We start from the raw sequence: 23,638 nt of genomic DNA on the forward strand, positions 1-23,638 counted from the left end.
TTTTATGCTTATTTTATTATATAAATGTACATATTTTGTTATATAAATATACATATTTTATTAGTTTTTTAGATAACATTTTAATAGTTTTAATTAATTTTATTTGATAGTTAAATTACGTTCTTTCAAAAAATTAATGTATATGTGTTTTGGATTAATTTATTTCACTGAATTTATCTTTCATTTCAATTTTATACATTTATATTATTGATTTTTATTTAGTTTTATGCTTTAAGATCGTTTTTAATACATTAAAATGAAATTTCAAAATATTTTAAATGTGTTTAAAAAATCATGTATTTAAATCATTTAATTTAATAAAACCCACAATTAAAAACCCGAGAAAGGAATTATTCATGATAATTTATTCAGTTTTTAATTCGATGCAATGGTTATAAAACTCAGTAAATGGACCTATGTCTTTTATAAGTTTGTGAATTATGGATTGTGGACTTATGTGTTTTATATCTTTATGAATTTGGCCCAAATTTGACAAATGGAATCTATCCGGAATCTAGATGAGTTTGGCCCATTATTATGTGGAGGACTTTTGACCCGTATTAATTTTTTGGACTTCCTACATGAATATCATAAGCAATAATAAAATTACAAAGATTAGCCAATTTAATATATAAAGTTTAATACTTTTTTAGTCCCCTTAATTTTTCTAAATTAGTCATTTTACCCCTCTAACTTATTGAATATCCTATTTACCCCCTTAACTCCATAAAAATGGTATTTCTCACCCCCTTAACTTGTCCAAATTTATCATTTTACCTATTCTCAACTCATCGAATATCCTATTACTCCCTTAACTCCATAAAAGTGGTATTTCTCACCACTTATGATCCTATTTACCCTTGTAACTCCATAAAAAATGGTATTTCTTATCCCTTTATAGTAGTAAAAAAAGTTGAAAAGAGAAAGAATGAATAAAAAATACAAATAACAAGAACATTAATATAAACAAATTAAATACATTATATGTAAGATAATGTACCAAAATAGGCTTATGATTTCAATTTAGGTTCCACTTACAAAATAGCATAAATATATGTTTAACGTTTAAAAAAAGTTATCAATTTAGGTTTCGATAACGGATTGTAAAGGGTGAAAAATGCCACTTTTATGGAGTTAAGGGTGTAAATAGAACATTCTATGAGTTGGGGTGATAAATGAATAAGTTAAGGGAGTGAGAAATATCACTTTTATGGAGTTAAGGGGGTAAATAGGACATTCGATGAGTTGATGGGGTAAAATAACCAATTTGGACAAGTTAAGGGGGTTAGGGAAGCATTAGGCCTATATATAATAAATGAAGTATACTTTTACATCCTAATTTAAAAATTGTAAACTTCAATTCATAAATCATAAACTCTAGCCAATATATGTTATACCCTTAATTTATAAACTATAATTCTTAAAATTAATTGAAAGTAATGATTTTATTAGGTTGAGATAATTAAAAACTATGACTTGATATAATTGTAGATAGTTTTTTTTAAAAGTGAATTTCTATGTAAATTTTCCATTTTTGTATTTTAAATTCTGATCTGTTAGAGCATCTCCAACAGCCTCTTAAATTGGCTTTTAAGTTAAAATTTAAGGAGGGAGAATAAAAAATCAACTCCAACAGCCTCTTAGTGGCTCCTCAAATCATTAAGAGCATCTCCATCCCCTCTATTAATAGAGAGCATCTCTCCATCTCTTAGTGTCTCCTAACTTTATTTTTTACTAATTATTTATTATTGATAAGTCTCTCTCCTCACACTATTGGTAAATATAACAATAAATAATAATCTTAATAATAAAATAATAAATAAAGAGTAAATATAAAGAGTATTGTTGGAAATAATATATTTTAGTCACTCTTAAATCACTAAAAATCAATTACGTATATTATTATTTTTTAGAGAGCTCACTAAAAATCTCCTGATACTCTAACTTGAATTCATATTGGACCCTGACCCATATATAATGGTTTTGGCCCGAATTTGAGGCGATTTCTGAAATGTGGGCTTGAAATCAAAATAAACAGGTCATTTTTCACAAAATTTCTTGAACTATTATTCAAGTATGAAAATTATTGTTCAAAGACAATCGGTTGGATCTAATCACGAATTTTATCCATTGGTATATAAATATTATTGGTGATGTGACGATGGATTATAACCTTATTGTGATGAACTGTTGGCAATTATGGAGGGCACGAAACGAAAAAGTTTGGAATGATAAATTTCGATCGCCTGAGGAAATATTTCAGACCGCCACTGCTGAACTGACGGCTTGGGAGGCAGCGCAAAGACATCACCCAGATCAACAAAATCAATACACGGGTGCTTTGTGTAAATGGAAAAAACCGGTTGCAGGCTGTTACATCTGTAACGTCGATGCAGGGGTAAATGGGTTAAATAATTTCTGCTCCTTTGGCTTCCTTTTACGCGACTATCAGGGGCGATGCTTTGCGGCAAGCATGGGTTACCTTGCTGAGATTACGGATCCACCTTTGGCTGAGGCAATGGCAATCCGCGAAGCGCTATCATGGATCAAGAATTATAATCTAAGCCATGTTGAAGTTCAGTCCGACTGCCTGATGGTGGTACGAGCTATTCAGCTCCAAAAAAGTCAATTATCTTATTTATCTGATGTGATACGTGAGTGTTGTGATTTGTTGCGAGATTTGAACTCCTGTTCGATCTCTTTTATTAAACGTTCAGCGAATTTAGCAGCTCATAGCCTAGCTAATTTAGCAGCCCATAGCCTAGCTAAAGCTGTTACTTTTAGTTCTGTTCATGGTGAGTGAGCCTGTCCACCACCGTTTTTTATTGAAGTGTTATCTTCTGATTTAAGTTAATAAAAGTTTTTGTTTGTTTCAAAAAAAATGCGGATTTCATCCGAGCTTTTGAGAATTTTTCCCAAGTGAACTGAGGGTTTTTAAACCTGCGATAATAAATAAAGAGCAGATTTTCACGTATGTGACATTTTAAATGAAATAACGTTTTAAGAAATTCAATTCTAAATATATTTCGAAATGAAATAAAATCTATTCGACAAAAAAAAAATGTATAACATTTTAAAAAGGAATTCATTCCAAGTGAAATAAAATCGATATTTAATTAAAAAATGTATAATGTTAGAATCATTCTAAAATATATTGCAAAAATGGATTGAAATCTGTCCTGACGTTATACTTTTAGCCTACCAAATATTGAAGGAAACTACCTGGATTTTGAGTGGCTAAATGAATTTGGTCATTCAACGTTAGATCCATGTTTATTAGAATCATGTGGTGGATATTCATACCATTCTAAGGCTTAAATTTAATAAGCACGGATCTAACGGGGAATGACCAAATTCATTTAGTTACTCAGGATCCAGGTGAGCACTCCTCAAAGCAAAACAAAATGATAAAAATCAAAGGTGTATATGAATTTACAATAATCTCCTCCCTCTATAAATTGAAATTTATTTATAAACAATATAACAAATTTTGAAAATTTCAGGATGTTGCATTTAAGTAGACCTGTTCACGGGCCTGGGTACCCGCTCGGGCCGCACAGGCATGTGTCCCCTGGACCGGATTTGGACATGAAATTTTATCTTTAGGTCCGAGCCAGCTAAAGCCTGCCTCTTTTTTGTGCGGGTTTGGAATTTATAAAAATAGCATGGACCGGCTCAAGTCGGTCCGCCTATTAATATTAATTAATAAATTTATATATTAATATTTATTTTTAAGTATAAATTTAAATTTTTATTATTAAAATTTATACATATATATTTAGGTGGGTTTGGGATTTGATTTTTAAGTCCGAACCCGCCTAAATGAACAACGGGTTGGGCTGGGGGTTGAGTATTTTTATACAAAAGCCCACTGGACCTGACCCAGTCCGGCCCATGAACATGTCAACGTAAGGTACACGAGTAACTTGTATATAAATCTCTGACACAATCCCACATGTGAATTTCTCTAGGCTTGAAGCATGTAAAACACTTGTCCATCATATCATGTGTTAAAATTTCACTAACTAATAGGGTTGCTAGGATTTGAAGCCTCTACCACTTGATCTGAGAGGCTCTGATACCTTATAAATAAAAACTTAACTCGCCCTTGAAGGTACCTCGAGTGAAGAGGATTGCATCACATATTTAAGGAGTCATACAACTTTCTAATTAACTAATGTGGGAAAGCATGCTCAATTCGTTTAAAGCATGAAGCTAGTATTAGTAAGGGAATCTACATTGAACTATGACTTTGATAGTTAAGGCTCAATAATAGCTTTTATTATAATATCTGTCACACCCCGTCACACGAATATGTCATGGGATTGAAGCATGTATAACACATGCCATCTTACCATGTGTTCAAAAGTTGTCAATAAATTTCTGAAAACTCGAGGTTGTTACATTGAAGCTAGTAGTTAAAGTTCAAGAATAGTGTTGATATTTTTTCCAAGTAAATTTTATCAAAAATTATCAAAAAAAAGTTCTTTAAAAGAGTAAAATTGAGTTAGAATTTTTTACTGTATACAACTATTTCGTCTTTTCGAGAAAAATTAAACATCATTTCAAATAATGAACAATTTACAGATAATACAAGTGGATGTACAATATCACCATGATTAAAAAGAAACTCAAAATCCGCTAAAAAATAAGCTTAGTAATGTCAAAATAGGTTATCGTGTTATGATCAAAGAAATGAAAAGTGGGTCTACCTCAAACTTCCCTACCACAAATGAAACGGTGACAATCGTTGATGAATCAGACAATTGGAGCAGGGAAACAAATACTTCAACTATTCTCGTACTACCACAATAGTTTTTTTTATCACAAGAGTGTGACTAACATAGGGAGCGGTTTATTAAGATTGATACCTAAAGCTTATCCAAAGCTGACATGTCTATTAATTCAAAAACTTGCAATATCTTATTCTATAAAGAAAATACATAGAAATTTAATGCTTCTAACAATTGTTATCCACCAATTAGGATATAACAGTAATTCAGTTGCATTCAGAAATCAACCATTTGTTCTTTTATAAAGTAACATCCTGAAGTTGATTCATCTTTTGATAACAGTGCTAATCTCACAACATTTTCTGCTCCTTGAGCCGCAGTTAAGATGCCAAGATTGGTGGTAATATCAGTCTTGCAAAATCCAGGGCAAACACAGTTGACAAGGAAATTTGGGTACTTCTTTGCTAAAATTCTTGTGTAGGCATTCATTGCAGCTTTTCCAATAATATAGGCTGACATATGAATTGGCCATCCTTTGGTCTCAAGCAAACCATCCTTAAAATCTTTAAGAAATTGATTTACAACTTCATCCACTCTTTCTTCAGTTAAGTTAGTACCATCACTCAATAATCCTTTTGCCCATTGGTTCGGTATATTCTACACCGACAAGAAAAACAATATTAAAGATGAAATATATCAAGGAATGAATCGACCTAAAAATTTAAATTAATAGACAAGATTTAATAATAGTGTTCATTTCCACTAACAAATGAAGGTACTAGGTAGTATTTAAACTCTCGACCATTTAGATTATGTTTGTTCAACTGCTAATTTACCATTTGCATATCATTACTTTATTGTTTGTTGTTGTTAGCTAATAAATGTTAATTGATTTTCTTTTTAAACTAACAATAAATAGTTGTTTCTCAATCCTAATTCCTCACAAAGCACTTTATGTAAACAGTCTCGAGTAAAAAAAAACTGCAAAGGAAAACTAAATGGCCACTTAGGACCTATTTGGTTCATCTACTTTTGTTTATCATTTAAGTTATAAAAAGGTGAACTAGATATATAGTGTCCGTTTGTTTCCATTTTTCGGAACTGCTTTCTGCCTTTCAAGTCTAAATAGGAGAAAAAAAACGTTTGATAAAAATTATAAACATCTGTTTTTTAGACAAAAATCAACTAATATCTGTTGTCTATCCGTAACAGCAAAAAGCAAACATGAGCAAATGAAACAAATGGGCCCTAATAATAAACTTTCACCGCTGACTGAAACGATACTTAGGTGTCTCCTAGTTGACATGTTGTTGTCACCTAGCTGAACAAAATGACACATGTCAGTTAGATGGAAGACATGTGTCGTTTATGTCAGTTAGGTGGCAGTCACGTGTCTTTTCGGTAGTGATGAAAGTTGACTACTGTTGATATAAAAATCACGTCACATGTTTTCATGGTTGTTTCAAAATGGTCACTCATACTTTAAAAAACTTTAGTTCCATGTGAAACCTAAAAATTTAAGCTAATGGATAAAACCAAATAATAGCTTGTATGTGTTACTATTGCTCACAAAATGGAATGCAACTTTACCAAAAAAAAACAACAACAACAAAGGTTGTATATATACCTGTAATAATCCCGCAGTAGAAGAAACATTTACAATTCGTGCTGAATCAGACAATTGCAAATGAGGAGCAAGTGCTTCAACCATTCCTTTTGCACCATAATAATTTGTTTTCAAACACTTTTTTGCTGACTCCAAATTCTGAGTTGCAATTTCGTGCCAATTAAATTGCTTTTGATCTGGCTGCATTGTCACAATGTTTAATTTCGAAAGTAATTTCTGATCATATGTGCGATATGGTTATTAAAAAAATTAAAAAACTTATTTCAAACGGTGGAAACTACAATAGCAAATTTAGATAACGGGTAACACTCTTTTAACTCAATTAGATATTCACAGTTAATTATTTTGTTAAGCAAGTGCTTAATGTGACCAAAAATAAATCATTCGGGGTTTGTTGTGTTGAAATAAAAGATCAGAGATTCAATCAATCAATATCACAGTGATCAAAGATCTCATCAGGATGTTTAACACAAAAAGTAGAGATTTAAAATTGTTTGGTTCAAAATAACTATTAGCAACGCTTTTTTTTTTTTTTTTTATTATTCTTATCAAATATTTAAAGGGTGTTTGTTTCAGCTTTTTGAAGCAGCATTTGGTGTTTCACTTTAAACCATAAGAAATATGATGTTTGGTTAGGTTTATACAACAACTGCTTTTAGCTTTTCTGATGGAAACAATTGTGTTTTGGTGCTTTTTACGAAAAGCTTCTGTTTTTAGTTTTTCATGAACAACTGTTTAATTTATTTGATATTGACAAAATTATTCTTGTTATTTTCACATAACACATATCTTCTTTAACGTTATTCATATCTCTATAATATTATTGTCGAAAGACAAGTTTTTACTTTGTTTAATAAATTATAATTTTTATTTAGTTAGTTATTTAGATTATTTTTATTAATTTTTGTATTGTAATTTTTACAATTGTGTTATTAATTTAAAACATGTCCATATTCGATATTTTACATACTAATAATAACAGTTAATTATAATTTTACCAAACAATAATAATTAATCAGCTAATAACAAACAACTAATATCAATAGTAAATAGATTTTTTAAAATAAATAAATAAATTACCCAACCACCACAAAGCTCTACAGCTTTTTTAAAATTGTCATGGTCGAACTCAATTCCACCAATGCCAGCGTTGTTTACCTAATGAATAACAATAAAACAACGTGTTCAAATTTTCTGTTAGTTAAAGATAAATTTGATTTTGTTTTGAAATGTTAGGAATAAATTATATTATTTCGTACATTAAGTGTAAATATTCGCTTCCCAAAAATGACAGGGGCAATCTTATCCTTAAATACTACAAAACAATCATCTCGTTTCAATATAGTTGTTGAGAGAATTAAGTACAAATTTAAAGGTAAAGACTATGCTTACTTTGTTTTTTTACAAAGTAAACCTTACTTTGTGTGTTTTTACCATTGGATTAATTTTATGCTCCATCATCCAATGATGAAAACACGCCAAGTAATGGTACTTTGTCAAAAACAAAGTAACCATAGAAGGCACCCAAATTTAAAATATACAAATAAGTTGTAAAAATATTCTTTATGTGTCAATAAATCTCATTGTATCCACTCCAATGTCCATCGAGTTATCACTCGTCTATGTATACACACGTGAAAAAAAAAGTTCATAAAATATATTGTGTATAGAAGTGTCTTTGATTTGGTGCAACACACAAGATATTTTAAAAAAAAACTAAAACGTTTTTATTTTCACGTGTGTACACGTATTTTTATTCTATATTGATGAATGATAATATAGAGCATAAGAGGTTTATTGGGTTAATGTGTAAAAATACCCCCTAACGTTTTGGATCAGGAGCAATTTTACCCCTAACGTCCAAAATGGTGTAATTTTACCCCTAACATTGATAAATTGGTCAATTTGAGAAATAATTCATTAAACTGTCTTCTCAGTCATAAATCTTGTCATCTAAACCTCACATGTGCGTCATTTTATCAGTAACAAATCACAAACATATGTTGGGATGTGAAAAAATAAATAAAAAAACAAAAAAAAACATATATTGTCTTGTATGAATTAGACAAAAAAAAAATCAAAAGATTCACCGAATCTATAAATATTAATCTCTAATTCTATTTTTAAATTATAAAAAAACATGAAATTCTTTTTTTGACCCAATTTATCAACGTTAGGGGTAAAATTGCTCTTGACTTCTAATGTTAGGGGTAAAATTGCTCTTGACTTCTAATGTTAGGGGTAAAATTGCTCTTGACTTCTAATGTTAGGGGTAAAATTGCACCATTTTGAACGTTAGAAATATTTTTGCATCTTAACCCGAGGTTTATTACCGCGGAATAAACCGCTAATAATGATCTAAAATTGGTCTAACTTTCAAATGTCAAGAGTAATTATCCAAACTTGTAAATGGTACACATTAAAGGTAAATTTGGTATTAACATCCAATACTATGGGTAATTTTATACTTTATCCCTAAAATATAGGGTTAAAACACTATTTTGTCACTGTCCTATAAATTTTTTTGTAATTTGGCTCTGACTTTTAATTTTGTCACATTTGGCTCCTAATTCCACTCATAATTCCAGATGGTGAAATTTCACCTAATTCGAATGGAGACTTAACAGAACTGTTATATCTGAAAATGGCAACATTTTGAGATATGACATGTTTTAAAGTTCTTTTACCATACAAATTTTTTACGTGAAAATAATTAATTAGATTAAAAAAAGTAAAAAGCAAATTCTTAAACTAATATCTATCAAGTTTAGATGTCAAAATATCGATATGTATCAGAGGGATTCAGTCTGTCATTGTCTCTATCCAAATTGGGTGAAATATCACCAATTAAAATAGGTCAGAGGCAAATATAATCAAATAAATAGATGGGCTGCTAAATACCGTCCCCAAATTATTTATCACCACTCCCATTTGGACTTTTTTTGTCATTCTCATAGTTTTGATAAAAAACTGAAAATTCTCTCTCCAAAATCATAAACCCGAACAACAATAATTGAAATTATAAAAATAATTAAAATTATAAAAATAATTGATGTGTGACAATCTGAACCCCGGAATGGATGATTACGAGTCGGAAACATCAAAATTACGTTTTTTTAAAAAAACTCATGAAAATAATACATATTTTTTATGACGATTTTGCATTTTTCGTCACAAAAATTGAACGATTTAGTATTTTTCTTCACTAAAAATTTTACGATTTTATGCCTAGGCCAAATTTTGGCCGATTCTCTAAAGCAAGTTCAGTTTTGAAAAAAAAATATGAAAAGGGCAAATTTATCCAAACGGAGACGGTAATAAGTAATTTGGGGACGGTAAATAGCAATACTCAATGGTTTAATCCTAATATAAAATTGAAGAATGGAAAAAATATTTACCAAAATATCAAGTTTTCCAAACTGTGTTTTGATGAAATCTGCTAGAGCAGCAATACTTTTAGGATCCAAGACATCTAGCTGATGGAAAAACAAAAGATGATCGGAAAAACCAGAGTCTTTAAGCTTTTGGACAGCTTCAAGTCCCTTATTCTCATCTCTGGCTGTTAAAACCACCGTTATCTCATTCGAAGCTAACTGCCGACATATTTCAAAACCTATTCCCTTGTTTCCTCCGGTCACTACTGCATACCTGAAACAAAAAAAATGGGAGTGAAAGTATGTGAAACTAAGTGAAAGTACGTGAAACTAAGTGAAAATGAGTGAAAAACGACAAGAGATGGGAGTGAAAGTACGTGAAACTAAGTGAAAATGAGTGAAAAACGGCAAGAGATGGGAGTGAAAGTACGTGAAACTGAGTGAAAGTACGTGAAACTAAGTGAAAAACAACAAGAGTTAGTTTGACGCATCGGAAATCACAAGGACACGTTACAAATAGTTGATTCGCGCACGTTACAAATAGTTGATTCGCGCAAAAATACCTATTGATAACCTTCAAAGTTCAAAGAACTTCGAAAAAATCGAAATTTGTCAATTGATTATAAAAAAAACTCCCTGTTACAGCCGAAATTTCTTTTTAAAATAGAAAAATAAAAGACATTACACACCGTATGCCTAAAAAAAAACAGTAGTTTGCATTTTTGAAGGTCCAAAAGAATGAATCAAGCCCGAAAAAGCACGTACATCACAACAACAAAAAAGTGAGTTTTGTTCGTTGCCCGTCTTCGGACCGAAAACGCAAAGATCCAAAACTCTAAATTTTGATAGAAATTACAAAACTAGTACTACAACAAAACGTATCAAATTTCTCAATTAATTTGAAGAAAACTATGAAATTGAAGAACACTAACCTTGTTTCTGTAGTAACAGTTGAAGTTTCTTGTGCCATTGTAGGACAAAGATGGGTTAATTGTTTTTGGTCTTATTAATAATTTTGGATGACTTTATAAAATATTTCTCAGCCTCACATTTTTGAAAAATGGGTCATTTTGTAAATTTCGTATCAAGTCACAGATCATTGATAGTACATGGTGATAGAGTAGTCTATGGTTTCAATTTCTAAGTGGTTAGGATTTCACCTACTTTACTTTTCTAGTTAAAACTATCAACTGCGGATGGCAACGGGTAGGTATCTGCTGGTAATGCTAATCTCAGATTTTTACTATTTTATTTTTTAGGATTAATAATTTATTAGTTTTCTACTTTTTACCTAACACACTGTTTAGTCCGCCTATTTTGAAAAACACATTATAAAGTCCCTAGATTTTACCAATATTAACACTTTGGTCCTTTTGTCTAATTTTTTTAGACTCGTAATTGTTATATTTTAGCATAAACAGATATATATACAACAACAGAGTAACATGATCAACTTGTATTGTACTGTGATTGTCCTAAAAGCTAAGATATGTTCGGTTAAAAATCTAAAAAATTAGATAAAAGGACCACAAGGTTAATATTGACAAAAGATATGGACCTTAAAATGTGTTTTTCAAAATAGAGGGACTAAACAGTGTGTTAGGTAAAAACAAAGGGACTAATAAATTATTTGCCCTATTTTTTAATTACTCATACTCGTTCCATTACCCTAATAAATATATTTTTTACATTCTATATCCATTCCATTTACGGGATGTTTGGTATTCTATTAGGATAGGGATACGGATAAAGGTTGGGATAGGGATAAGGATAAATATATGATAGTTGTTATTCCATGTTTCGTAGGTGGAATAGAGATAGAGATAAAATAATACATTTTATTAATTTGAGGGATAAGATGGACTTTTCCATCCTAATAAAACCACTGGAGCTTATCTCACCCCCTCTTAGATATAGGATTTGAGGGAAAAAACTCATATCATTCTCTTATCTCTCTAACCTATCTCTAAAACAAATATGAGATAACTCATTTCAGTTTTTTTATCCATATTCCTGTGTCTTTATCTCATCTAACAAACATCCCGTTAATTAGCGAGTACCCACGGGTATCCTTATCCATTAAAAATTAATAAATAAAATAAAAAATATTACAAATTGAATAAAATATAAATTTAATAAATCATCCATTTAAGAATTGTACAATTTTTTTTTTGGTGGTAATTAGGAAGGCAAGCCCAACAAAATAAAAAGAAACTAAAAAGACTAAGTAACACCTATTTTTCTGGTAGACTGGTCAAGCCATTTCTCTCAAGAATAGTCTGGAGACCTACATGAGACGCATCAATAAAAATTGCTCTGCGAAATTTACCATCCAGTCCATTGTCCGATTACCTTCACGATACGTATACTTGATTCTCACCTCTCATTCCCTGTCATGCAATTCCCGGCACTTCCATAAAAACCAGGCTTGCAGATGGTGGCAGTCCACATCCCCTTCCAAGGCTTTTATGGCATCTTGGAAGTCGATTTCGATAATAACCCTCCGATACCCTCTCGCCCAAGCCATGGACAAAGATGAATTAATGGCTTAATGCATATATACATACCTAAACTTGGTAAGTTTTGCCTAATGGCACAATGAACTTTTAAAATAACCTATCACACACCTATAGTTGCCTTTAAAAACCTATATCACACTTATAGTTGGTTTTAAAAACCTATCACACACCTATAGTTGGCTCGTTCGGACCTCGTACATACAAAATCGTTGATCTTTCATCTTTGATGGATGAGGTGGCATACCAAACGAACTCACGCGCTTTTCTTTTCTTTCTATAACATGTATACCACCTTGTTCGTTAAAGACGAAAGATCAACGATTTTGTGTGTAGGAGGTCCGAATGAGCCAACTATAGGTGTGTAATAGGTTTTTAAAGCCAACTATAGGTGTATAATAGATTTTTAAAGCCAACTATAAATGTGTGATAGGTTATTTTAAAAGTTCATGGTGTGCCAATAGGTAAAATGTGCCAAGTTAAAGGATGTAAATATGCATTAACCCGTGGATTAATTGTTTTTGCTCTTATTAATAATTTAATAATTACACCATTTGTATGAATCCAATTAAAAATTATTTCCGAGCCTCACAATTTTGGAAAATGGGTCCATTTTGTAAATTTCGTATCAAGTCACAGATCATAGATTAGTACATGGTGATAGAGTAGTCTATGGTTTCAATTTCTTAGTGGTTAAGACTATCAACCAACTAATTTAATTTAAGGCATATTTACGGGTAAATTACACCCATGGCCACTGAACTTTATCATTTTAATATTGTGGTCACTGAACTTTAACTTTAACAATATAGCTGCTGAATTTTATACTTTTTAATACAGGTGACCACTCAACTTTAACTAACTCCTCAAAATGACCGTTAATGATCTCAAAATAAAAATATTCAAAAATTAAAGTTGTTCAGAACGACGGTTACCATGCAACCGCATTTTTTATTTTCCAAAATCACATTTTTGGAGTTTTCTCTTTCTAAAAATTCACACTATCTCTCCTAACCAAACAACACCTAAATAACCTCATAACAAAAATTTTCAAGAATTAAAGTTCCTTAGAATATCATTAACTCTTTGAATTTTTTATTTTGAGACCGTCAATGGTCGTTTTGAGGCATTGAGTGGCCACAATGTTATAAAGTGTAAAGTTTAGTTGTCATACCGTTAAGAATTGAAGTTCAGTAGCCACAATGTTAAAATGAGTAAAGTCAGTGGCTATGGATGTAATTTACCAGAATATTTTCACCCTTAAATTTGGTAAGTTTTGTCTATTGGTACCCTGAACTTTTTAAATAACCTATCACACACTTATAATTGACTTAAAAAACATATCACACACTTAAAATTGGCTCATTCAAACCTCTTGCACACAAAATCGTTGATCTAGCTGTTATCTTTGACAAACAAGGTCGTATGTGCGTGCAATAGAAAAAAGAAAAGCGTATTAGTTCATTCTGTATGTCACCTCATATGTCAAAGATGACAGATCAACGATTTTGTGTGCAGGAGGTCCAAATGAGTCAACTTTAGGTATGTGATAGGTTTTTAACGCCAACTATAGGTGTGTGATAGGTTTTTAAAGGCAACTATAAGTGTGTGATATGTTATTTAAAAAGTTCAGAGTATAAATATGCATTAAGCCTAAATTTTAATTAGGGTAAAAACTGATGTGCTTTTACGTTTTGTCAAATACGGGAGTGAGGTTTTTTTTGTGATCAGTAGATGAATGACTGAGGTTTTTCGCGTTGAAGAAAACAATGATCTTAAAATTAAAATGAGCGTGGATAATTTCAAAATTGAAAAATTTAAAGACTTGATAGTATTCAAAGCAACTTTTTTTTTTTCAACTCCGAAAATGATGATTTTGGAAAATAAAGGCTATGTTTGGCGGTGAGCTTTTTGGGGGTAAATTTAAAAGTTTGAACCACTTTAGAGGTTTTGACTAGTCAAACCTCTAATATTGATGTTTGGTGAAGAGGGATTTGAAAGAGCTTATTCGGTTCAAAAATCTAATTTTGAAAAAACTAGTTCCATGAGTTTTTTTTAATTAGCTTTTTGCTTTATCTCTTTTGATGGACATTTTTATCCCTAGTTACTATGCTTTAACGCTAAATAAAGGCTTTATCACGTACTTATTTTTCATTTTACACAAACATCTATTGGCAATCAGTTAAGTTTTACCAAATAAGTTTACACAATCAGCTAGTCCAAATCAACTAACCAAAAAGGTAATCAGTTAACAGCTATTTGCCAAACAAGACTAAAAAATTTGGTTTCATAGTAAATATGGTCCTAACAACTTTAAATCTTGAAATTTTCTATTTTGAAACCATTATTGGTCATTTTTACGAACTCTTATATTAAGCACCGGGTCTTCCACGTCACTTGGAGGACTCCCAATTCATATTGGGACACGTGTATTGTGGTCCCACTTAATATTTAAAATAGTAGACCCTCTTATGTGTGGGTCCGTATTACACATGACAAAATATGTATGGAATGTCCTCCATTTGATAAAGAGAACTGGGTGCTCCTAATAATTTCTCAATTTTTACAGTGTCAAACTAAAAGATCATTGTTTTAGCAAAACGAAAAACCTCAGTCCTCGTTAGGGATGACAACGGGTATTTTACCCGCGGGTACCCGACACTACCCGACCCTAATAGGACTACCCGTACCCTGTATAAAAGGGTATGGGACGGGGTATGGGATCAAAACCATTACCCGTTAGGGTAACGGGACGGGTATGGGAATACCCCCTAGGGTACCCGGTACCCGTCATAAATTTTTATATATTAATAAATATCATTGTTTTTTAGATATAAGACGTGAGATTTGAACCTCAACCTTTTGTTTTTCAACTATTAAATGATACCACTAAGCTAATTTATTCTTATTAATTAAGGTTCAATTTGTTTAATTTTAGATAGATGATTTATTAAATTTATACTTTGTTAAATTTGTAATATTTTTTGTTTTATTTATTGATTCTTAACGAGTAAGGGTACCCGCGGGTACCCGTGAATTAAATGGGACGGGTATGGGATGAAAAAAGATACCCGTTAGGGTAATGGGACGGGTACGGGTAATTAAAAAATAAAAGGGTAAGAGTTTGGGATTGACATTATCCGCGGGTACCCTACCCGTTGCCATCCCTAGTCCTCGTTTAGGAAAAAATCCACAAATATTTGTTTGTGAAGGAAAGTTGTCCATGTCTCTATCTATTTGGGCTATTCCAACGTGTACAATACAAACCCATCTCACTATGTGTTTTTAATTCCACAAATTGATATGTAATCATATAATCAGTCGGTTGAAAAAAAAAAAAAGTTAAATACAGAAAATATAGTGCATGTGTCTTATAATATTATTACATAATTCATGAAATAGATTAAAAAGAAAAATCTTACATGCTAAACTATAAAACTTATCTTTTCTAGTATTAGAACAACATACCTGACTTTGGTCTTTTTATTTTTTTAAGACGCGTGCAATACATTTTCCGCATTTAACTTACTTTTTTACAACCGAAGGGGCTGAAACCATCCATAATAGGAGTAGTTCCAACGACCAAGAGGATCTGGGCCCTCTAGAGCCCCCTTGTCTTCGCCCTTTGAGGGTGAGGGGGAAAAGGAAAGAAGGTTCCGTTTCGTATATTAGTTTGGGCAAACGACACCCATAGCTACTGAACTTTATCCATTTAACATTATGGCCACTGAACTTCAATTTATAACGGTATGACCACTAAACTTTACACTTTTTAACACCAGTGGCCATTCAACACCTCAAAACGACCATTGACAGTCTCAAAGTAAAAAATACGAAGAGTTAATGATATTCTAAGAAACTTTAATTCTCAAAATGAGTTTAGAGAAGAGGCTCTGAAACTGTTCAACCGAATAATTTTCGTTGAGGCCTCAATTGGTGAATTTTGTTTATAATGGGAACTCAATTGATATTTTTGGTTAGTTCAGAGAACTTATTGAAGATTTTGATATTTAAGGTAGTAGTTGACTTTGAAACCTTAAACTAGAGAAATGAATAATATGCCTTTTTAATTTATCCTACTAACTATTATATTAATTTCTAACAATGAATTTATATATGCATTTGTTTGTACTCTTTAAGATTATGGCACTTTCTTTTTTAGATCATTAAAACGAAATTTAAAGAACGAATCATCAAATATCAAAATCCTAATTTCTAATTTCTATGTTCTTCAACCAAAATCAAAACCGACTCACAACAAAATTCACGTTACTTTCATCGTTTCGAATATGACAGTATTATTTTGAGATGACGACCATATTCCCTTCTACAGTTATAAAAAAATATGAGAAGAAAGAAAATATAAAGGCCCGTTTGTTTATCGGAAATTATTGTGTAAGAAAATATTTTTTTGGTTTTTCGATGTTTGCTTGTTTAGGAAAAAAAGTCACCGAAAAAATTTAAGTTAGTCAATAGAAAAATATTTTGAGACGATGATCGGATTCCCTTCCACAATTATAAAAAAATATGAGAAGAAAAAAAGAAAGATGAAGGTCTCAGTTTGTTTAGTAGAAAATATTATGCAAGAAAATATTTTTCTGATTTTTCGGTATTTGTTTGTTTAAGAAAATAAGTCATCGAAAAAATTTAGGTTAGTCAATAAAGCAATTTTACTTTTTAATTCCATAAATTAATGAGGTTGTCAGGACTCGAACTCGACCGTTTAGTCTAAGAGACTCTGATACCATATCGTGGAACCAATGGAATTATCATACAGAAGCAAACTCTGTCATTCAGTCTATAACTGTCAAAGCACTGGGGGACGCCACAAATATTCGTCCCAACCTAGATGGTGGATGTTGTGTTGCACATAGAAGCACAATATTCACATGGACCTTCATGACCAAATGAAATTTAGTCATTCACCGTTAGATCTAGGTTGATTGAAATCATAGGGTGGAGATTCGAAGCATCCTAAGATTTATATTTAATCAGTATAAATCTAACGGTAAATGACCAAATTTCATTTGAAATACCTTGTTTTATGTTGGGATAAGCATATATTCACAATATATATATTTATCCGAATAAGTAAACGGGTTTACGGGTTACCTCTTGTAGCGCGGATCCCGTTCTTGATTTGCAGTGAAAGGATTCAGATCAATCACCCGATCTAGTATCACCGGTCAAGCCTTCAACCACGCCAATAGAATTGGGAGAGGAAGACAATTGGTTCACGAACTAAAGCGACGACGAATCCCAAAGAGAGAGGGGGCGACGGCCAAAAGGAGGAAGCAGGAGAGAAAAATTCTCTTTTTTGTGTTTTTTTTGAGATACTATATCTCTAAAACCTAATTCCTTATTGTCTTAGAATTAGTGTTGGTTAGGGTTTCTATTTATACTGAATAAATAGATAACCTAACCCTAATTCTTATTGGGTTTGGGCCCGTTCCATTTCAGACGGGCCTAATTGGATCTATGTCCAATTAATTCCAACATCTCCCACTCACACGCAATGGAACTTATTCCAAACTTTCTCAATCTTGGTCTCTATCATACTCTTGCAAATAGTTCATGCGACCGGCATACTATCGAGAGCTCTAGTGCTATATACTCGTTAGAACATATAGCTGCTCTATTTACATGTAACAAACTTGGAACTATGTACTCGTTAGAGATATATAGATCTTAGATTTGAACATGGATCGTCGGTGGTGTATGCTTTTATCCTAGACTCCATATCATATCCACTGTAGTCTTCGGATCTCTACAGTACATCTATTTTTCACAAATATGCACATATGCATAAGTGTTCGGATGGTGAAGAATAGAAACACTTAGATATGATTCAAATGGATGTCTTTCCCTTTTAACATTATTCTGCCATTATAATTTGATTCGCTTATCCAGTCAGGGTCTCTTTGGTTGGTATTATCTCATCAACCTCGAGGTATCCCTTTCCAAGGTAGCTACATCAGACTAAACTTCTTAGAATAAGTCTAGGGTCTATAAGGATAAATAATAGTCAAGAAGCGCATCTTCATGACGTGAGTCTCACATTAGGAAAAGGCGAGATCAATCTATTTTTCCATCTCGTGGTAGCTAAAGCACACATGGTATGGGTCATGTGTTATGGTGTTCAATTCTTTTCTGAAGAAGAGCATGTTATTAACACCATACAGAAGCATAGGTCTAGATGTGCCTGAACATCTAACTTTAGTTCATCACTTATAATGATCACTTCTGGCTATGACAGAAGGCTATAAGTTATCGCAAACTTGCCCTTTTAGATTACTTGTTAATCTTTTTCATGTATTTGTAACACATGTTATCTTGCACCGTAATGGAAACACTTTTCCATGTCTATAGCAAGACGGCTTCTATGATTGAACAAGCTCTCGAAATTGCTCAACGACAGCCTCATCTTTCATTTATCATCACATTGACGAAATGGGGGAAACTGCTCATGTGAGTGAGCTACATTCTATCTAAACATGCATTTTGAGTTCATAACAGCAAATATTTACAATTAAATACTCGCACTCGGGTATTGATGAAAATTCATAAAACCTTTATTAATAATTCATGTCTTACAAATAAAACAATGAAGAATGAGAAGTATACTTAGATCCTAAACAATCCTTGTGATCTAACATGTTTAACATAAACATCTCTCTTGACTGGTTTGGTGAGGGGATCTGCCACCATGTCATGAGTAGATATATACTTCACATTAACTTCTTTGCGTGCAATTAAGTCCCTGACAAAATGATACTTAATCTCTATGTGCTTTGATTTGCTGTGGAACCTCTGGTCCTTAGCGAAAGCTATAGCGGATTGACTGTCACTGTTAACTATGACTTGGGTTTGACAATTGGTTACATTCAAGTTGTTTAGGAACCGATTCAGCCAAACAGCCTCTTGAACTGCTGATGAATACGATACGTATTCAGCTTCCATGGTGGACAGGGCTGCATAAGTTTGTTTCTTGCTACTCCAAGAAATCACGCCATTTCCTAGCAAGAACACATAGCCTGACGTGGACTTTCTTTCGTCCAAGTCTCCTGCCCAATCAGCATCCGTGTATCCTCTCAGATTTAGGTCTTTACCTTGATAGCATAGAGAATAATCTGTTGTTCCTTTAAGGTACCTCACTATCCTCTTCACAGCTACCCAATGTGCTAGTCCTGGGTTGGACTGATATCTACTCACCATCCCAACGGCATGACAGATATCAGGTCTTGTACACAACATGGCGTATATTAGACTACCTACGACACTTGCATATGGAACTTTTTCCATCCTTTTCTTTTCGTTTGGATTCTTTGGACACATTTTGGTACTTAGGGTGATGTCCTTAGTCATCGGGCTATCTACAGGCCTACTTCCACGTATACCGAAATGATCAATGACTTTATTAACATAAGTCTCTTGAGACAGTGCTAATAGTTTCTTTGATCGATCCCTTGAAATCTTAACCCCAAGTATGTATGCGGCTTCGCCCATATCTTTCATTTCAAAACTTGAGTTTAGCCAAGCTTTGATTTGGTTTACAAATTCTATGTCATTTCCTGCTATCAGTATGTCATCTACATACAGAGATAAAATGACAAAATTTCTACCCGACTGTTTCGTGTAGACACAATGGTCCTCTTCAAGCATCTTGAAGCCATTCGAAATCATTTGATTGTGAAAACGAAGGTACCATTGCCTAGAGGACTGTTTAAGGCCATAAATTGACTTTTTCAATTTGCAGACCTTATGCTCGGAGCCTTTTACCACGAAGCCCTCTAGTTGTGACATATAGATCTCTTCGCTCAATTCTCCATTGAGAAAAGCAGTCTTAACATCCATCTGATGTAGCTCTAGGTCTAAACTTGCTACAATATCTAAGATTAGTCTAATAGATGTAAACCTTACAACAAGTGAGAATGTCTCCTCGAAGTCTATTCCTTCCTGTTGTGTATAGCCTTTAGCGACAAGGCGAGCTTTGTACCTTTCGATACTATTGTCAGCCCTTCGCTTCACTTTGAGAACCCATCTGCTCCCAACAGCTTTTCTACCCTTTGGCAGATCAACCAGTTCCCAAACATGGTTGGATCTCATAGAATCTAGTTCCTCTTTCATTGCTATAGTCCATTTGTCTTTTTCCGGAGAAGTGAAAGCTTTTTTAGCATTTCTAGGTTCCGTGTCATCATTTGGAGTTACTAAAAAAGCTGTGCCTTCGATACCAAATCGTCGACGATCAACTCTTTGCCTTTTAGTACGGCGCGGTTCCGAGTTTTGATAAACTTCTCTCATGTATTCATCATAACCCGGAATCCTATCTCTTAGACTTTGTCCCAAATTCTCACAAGAATTAGGAATCAAACTCCCACTTAAATAAGGATCTGTCACATTCGAAACGTTTTGAGGTTCGGAACTATGACCTTGTTCTTGTTCCTGGTAGTGATCGGTATCATTACCTTGATCCTCAAAATTCCTCCCACTCGAATGGAGAGGTCCGTTTGAATCTATTTCCTCAAACAGAGTGAGATCAGTGTCAACTTCTCCTAGCCTAGAAAACTCATTCTCTAAGAAGACGACGTCTCGTGATTCAAATTCTGTCACTCGGCCTTCACTATTTTCTCCCACTAGGACATATCCCTTTGATACGTCAGGGTATCTTATAAAGACACATTTTCTACCTCTTGAGCCTAATTTCCCAAATTTGCTAGAGGTATCATGGGCAAAAACAGTATAACCCCAAGGTTTGAGCATACTCAAATCGGGTTTTCTACCAGTCCACAACTCATAAGGAGTGGAAGTGACAGTCTTGGAGGGCACCCGGTTTAGAACATATGTAGCTGTTAGCAAAGCATCTCCCCAATAGGAAATAGGCAAGTTTGCTTCAGCTATCATAGATCGAACCATATGAAGGAGAGTTCTATTTCTCCTCTCGGCAACACCATTTTGCTGCGGAGTGTATGGGATAGACAACTGATGCTTTATCCCTTTCTCATCACATAAAGCTTTGAATTCATCTGAAAGATATTCTCGACCTCGGTCAGTTCTCAAAACTTTGATCTTCTTATCTAGTTGATTTTCAACAAGGTTCATAAACTTTCTGAAACAACTCAAAGCTCCAGACTTGTGAGACATCAAGTAGATGTGACCATACCTTGTATAGTCATCTATGAAGGTGATGAAGTAGTAGGCCCCATGCCTAGCCCTCACATTCATTGGACCACAGACATCAGAATGAATTAATTGTAGAGGAAATTCTGCCCTAGTACCCTTCCCGAATGGTTTTCTATGCATTTTTGCTTTAAGACATGGTTCGCATGGAGGTAATTCAACTTTTCTTAAACTACCTAGTAAGCCCTCTTTGGCTAAATGATTCATGCGATCTTGGCCAATGTGATTTAACCTAGCATGCCATAAACTAACATCTTTATCCATAGAAGAAGAAGTAGTAACAGAAAAATTATTGGAGTCATATAATTCAACATCCAAAATAGTCAAACCATTCAGTACATATCCTGAACCATAGAATTCATTATCCAAACTTAAATGCAAACTGTTATTAGCAAAAAGAAAGGCAAATCCAATTCTTAACAAAGAGTTCACAGAAATAAGGTTTCTCCGAATATTCGGAGCATAGAGAACATCTTGTAGGAGGAGAGTTTGACCGCCACGTAGACTCAATCTACATGTGCCAATCCCTTCAACTGCAACTCTCGAGTTGTCTCCCACATAGATCCATCTTGAACCGACTGGAATTCGTCAGAACTCGACAAAGGTCTCTCTTTCCTTCGTCACATGGTCCGTTGCACCTGAATCAACAACCCACAAAGGATCATGTTCAGCTATAAGAATAGTGCTAGATACATTTATTTCACTCACACATGAGTTAGTGTAGTGTACCTTAGGAACTTTGCAATCATTTGCATAGTGTCCTTTTTCTTGGCAGTTGAAACATTTCACACGTGAAAGCTTCGGTTTTTTTATGTTCTTTGTTCTCTTTCCCTTTCTATTTTCTGTATTCACAGGCTCTTTGGCTTGCTCTTTGCCATGGCCATAGAAGCGCTTACGCTTTTGCCTTGGAGGATTGGAACGCCTCCCACTTGAGTGGGCTCCCACATAATGGGCTTCAGCATTGATCTTAATCGATGCCAGACGATCCTCCTCTAGCTCAAGGTGGCGACAAACAACATCGAAGGTTTGAATTGCTTTGGTGTGGGTTAGGTGCACCTTCATGTGCTCCCAACTGTTTGGCAAAGAGCGGATAACAGCTTGCACTTTCTGCTCATTGGTCAACTGATGACCTGCTTCATTCAGCTCACTGATCATGTTGGACATTTCTCTTAAATGCTTTTTCATTGTATGATCAGGCCTTTTCTTGTAAGTGTCAAACTTAATTATCAATGAGCGGAGCCTAGTCAGAGACACACCTCCGAATTTCTCCTTCAAGGCATCCAATAGGCCCTTGGTTGACTCAATCTTACAGAATTGTCTAGTGAACTCATCATCCATGTCACTCAGCATGATGATGCGGGCAGTGGAATCCTTTTTCTTCCATGTCGTATAATCTCGGCGAAGCTGAGCAGTTGCACCATCCTCAGGTTCGGCCATAACCGTATCTAAGTGAGCAAGCACATCTTGCTCTTCAAGCACATACTTTATTTTTATTGACCAAACCTCATAGTTATCCCCATTTAATTTCAGGTCTTTGTTGAGTTCAGCAACTATAGACTTTCTAGCTGCTGCCATTTATGACTGATCTACAATGGTATTGCACGACTTAGTAAGAAGTTATTAAAGGTTCAATACACGCATTAATTCTCTAGACAACTTATATCTAACCAATCAAATTTTCATTCTAAATTTCGATTCGAAAATGAGACCGAAGTGGCTCAAATTACCCTTTACACTTTAGTATTAGATCCAACTAATTAGATACATTAATGCTTAGAGAATTTTGTTACTCACAAGTAACGATTTTGCAACTTATTACAAAAATATGGTTGTTGTAAGGAATTAAGATGACTTTTGATTTATTATTTCGATCTTAATGTTGACCAATCTTAACTACTAAGGTCGAATATAATCATTAAATCAATAATAACTAATCACTGGTTTAATAAATCGCAATTAAATGCTCACATAAAATTATTCAAGCTCATCAATTCCAATCCAACATACCAAAAATTATCCAATCAAAATCGAATAATAATTAAATCAGAATCCCAATGGTTATCCAAACATATTTGAATAATCACACCATAAATAAAAAATTATCCAAACATATTTGAAATTTTTTTTATTAAAAATCCATTAGAAAACAAAAATTCCAATAGAAATCCTAACAAAAATTATAACACTGAAATAATAAACCCCAAAGAAAAA

General features: G+C 33.3%; 1 protein-coding gene across 2 annotated transcripts; it reads right to left on the bottom strand.

Moving 5' to 3' along the window:
• Positions 1-4,770: 4,770 nt before the first annotated feature.
• Positions 4,771-10,798, bottom strand: LOC136220808 ((+)-neomenthol dehydrogenase-like). 2 transcript variants are annotated; one of them, XM_066008614.1, is made up of 5 exons: positions 10,667-10,798; positions 9,759-10,008; positions 7,441-7,518; positions 6,361-6,540; positions 4,771-5,390 (listed from the first exon to the last, which is right to left on the bottom strand). In XM_066008614.1, the coding sequence occupies exons 1-5, from the start codon at positions 10,702-10,704 to the stop codon at positions 5,010-5,012; spliced, it is 927 nt and encodes a 308-aa protein (XP_065864686.1). In that variant the 5' UTR covers positions 10,705-10,798; the 3' UTR covers positions 4,771-5,009. The 2 variants fall into 2 exon arrangements, with proteins under 2 accessions (XP_065864686.1, XP_065864687.1); XM_066008615.1 differs by lacking the exon at positions 7,441-7,518.
• Positions 10,799-23,638: the final 12,840 nt, after the last annotated feature.

Source organism: Euphorbia lathyris, chromosome 2, assembly GCF_963576675.1.
Source record: "Euphorbia lathyris chromosome 2, ddEupLath1.1, whole genome shotgun sequence".
Lineage (NCBI taxonomy): Eukaryota > Viridiplantae > Streptophyta > Magnoliopsida > Malpighiales > Euphorbiaceae > Euphorbia > Euphorbia lathyris.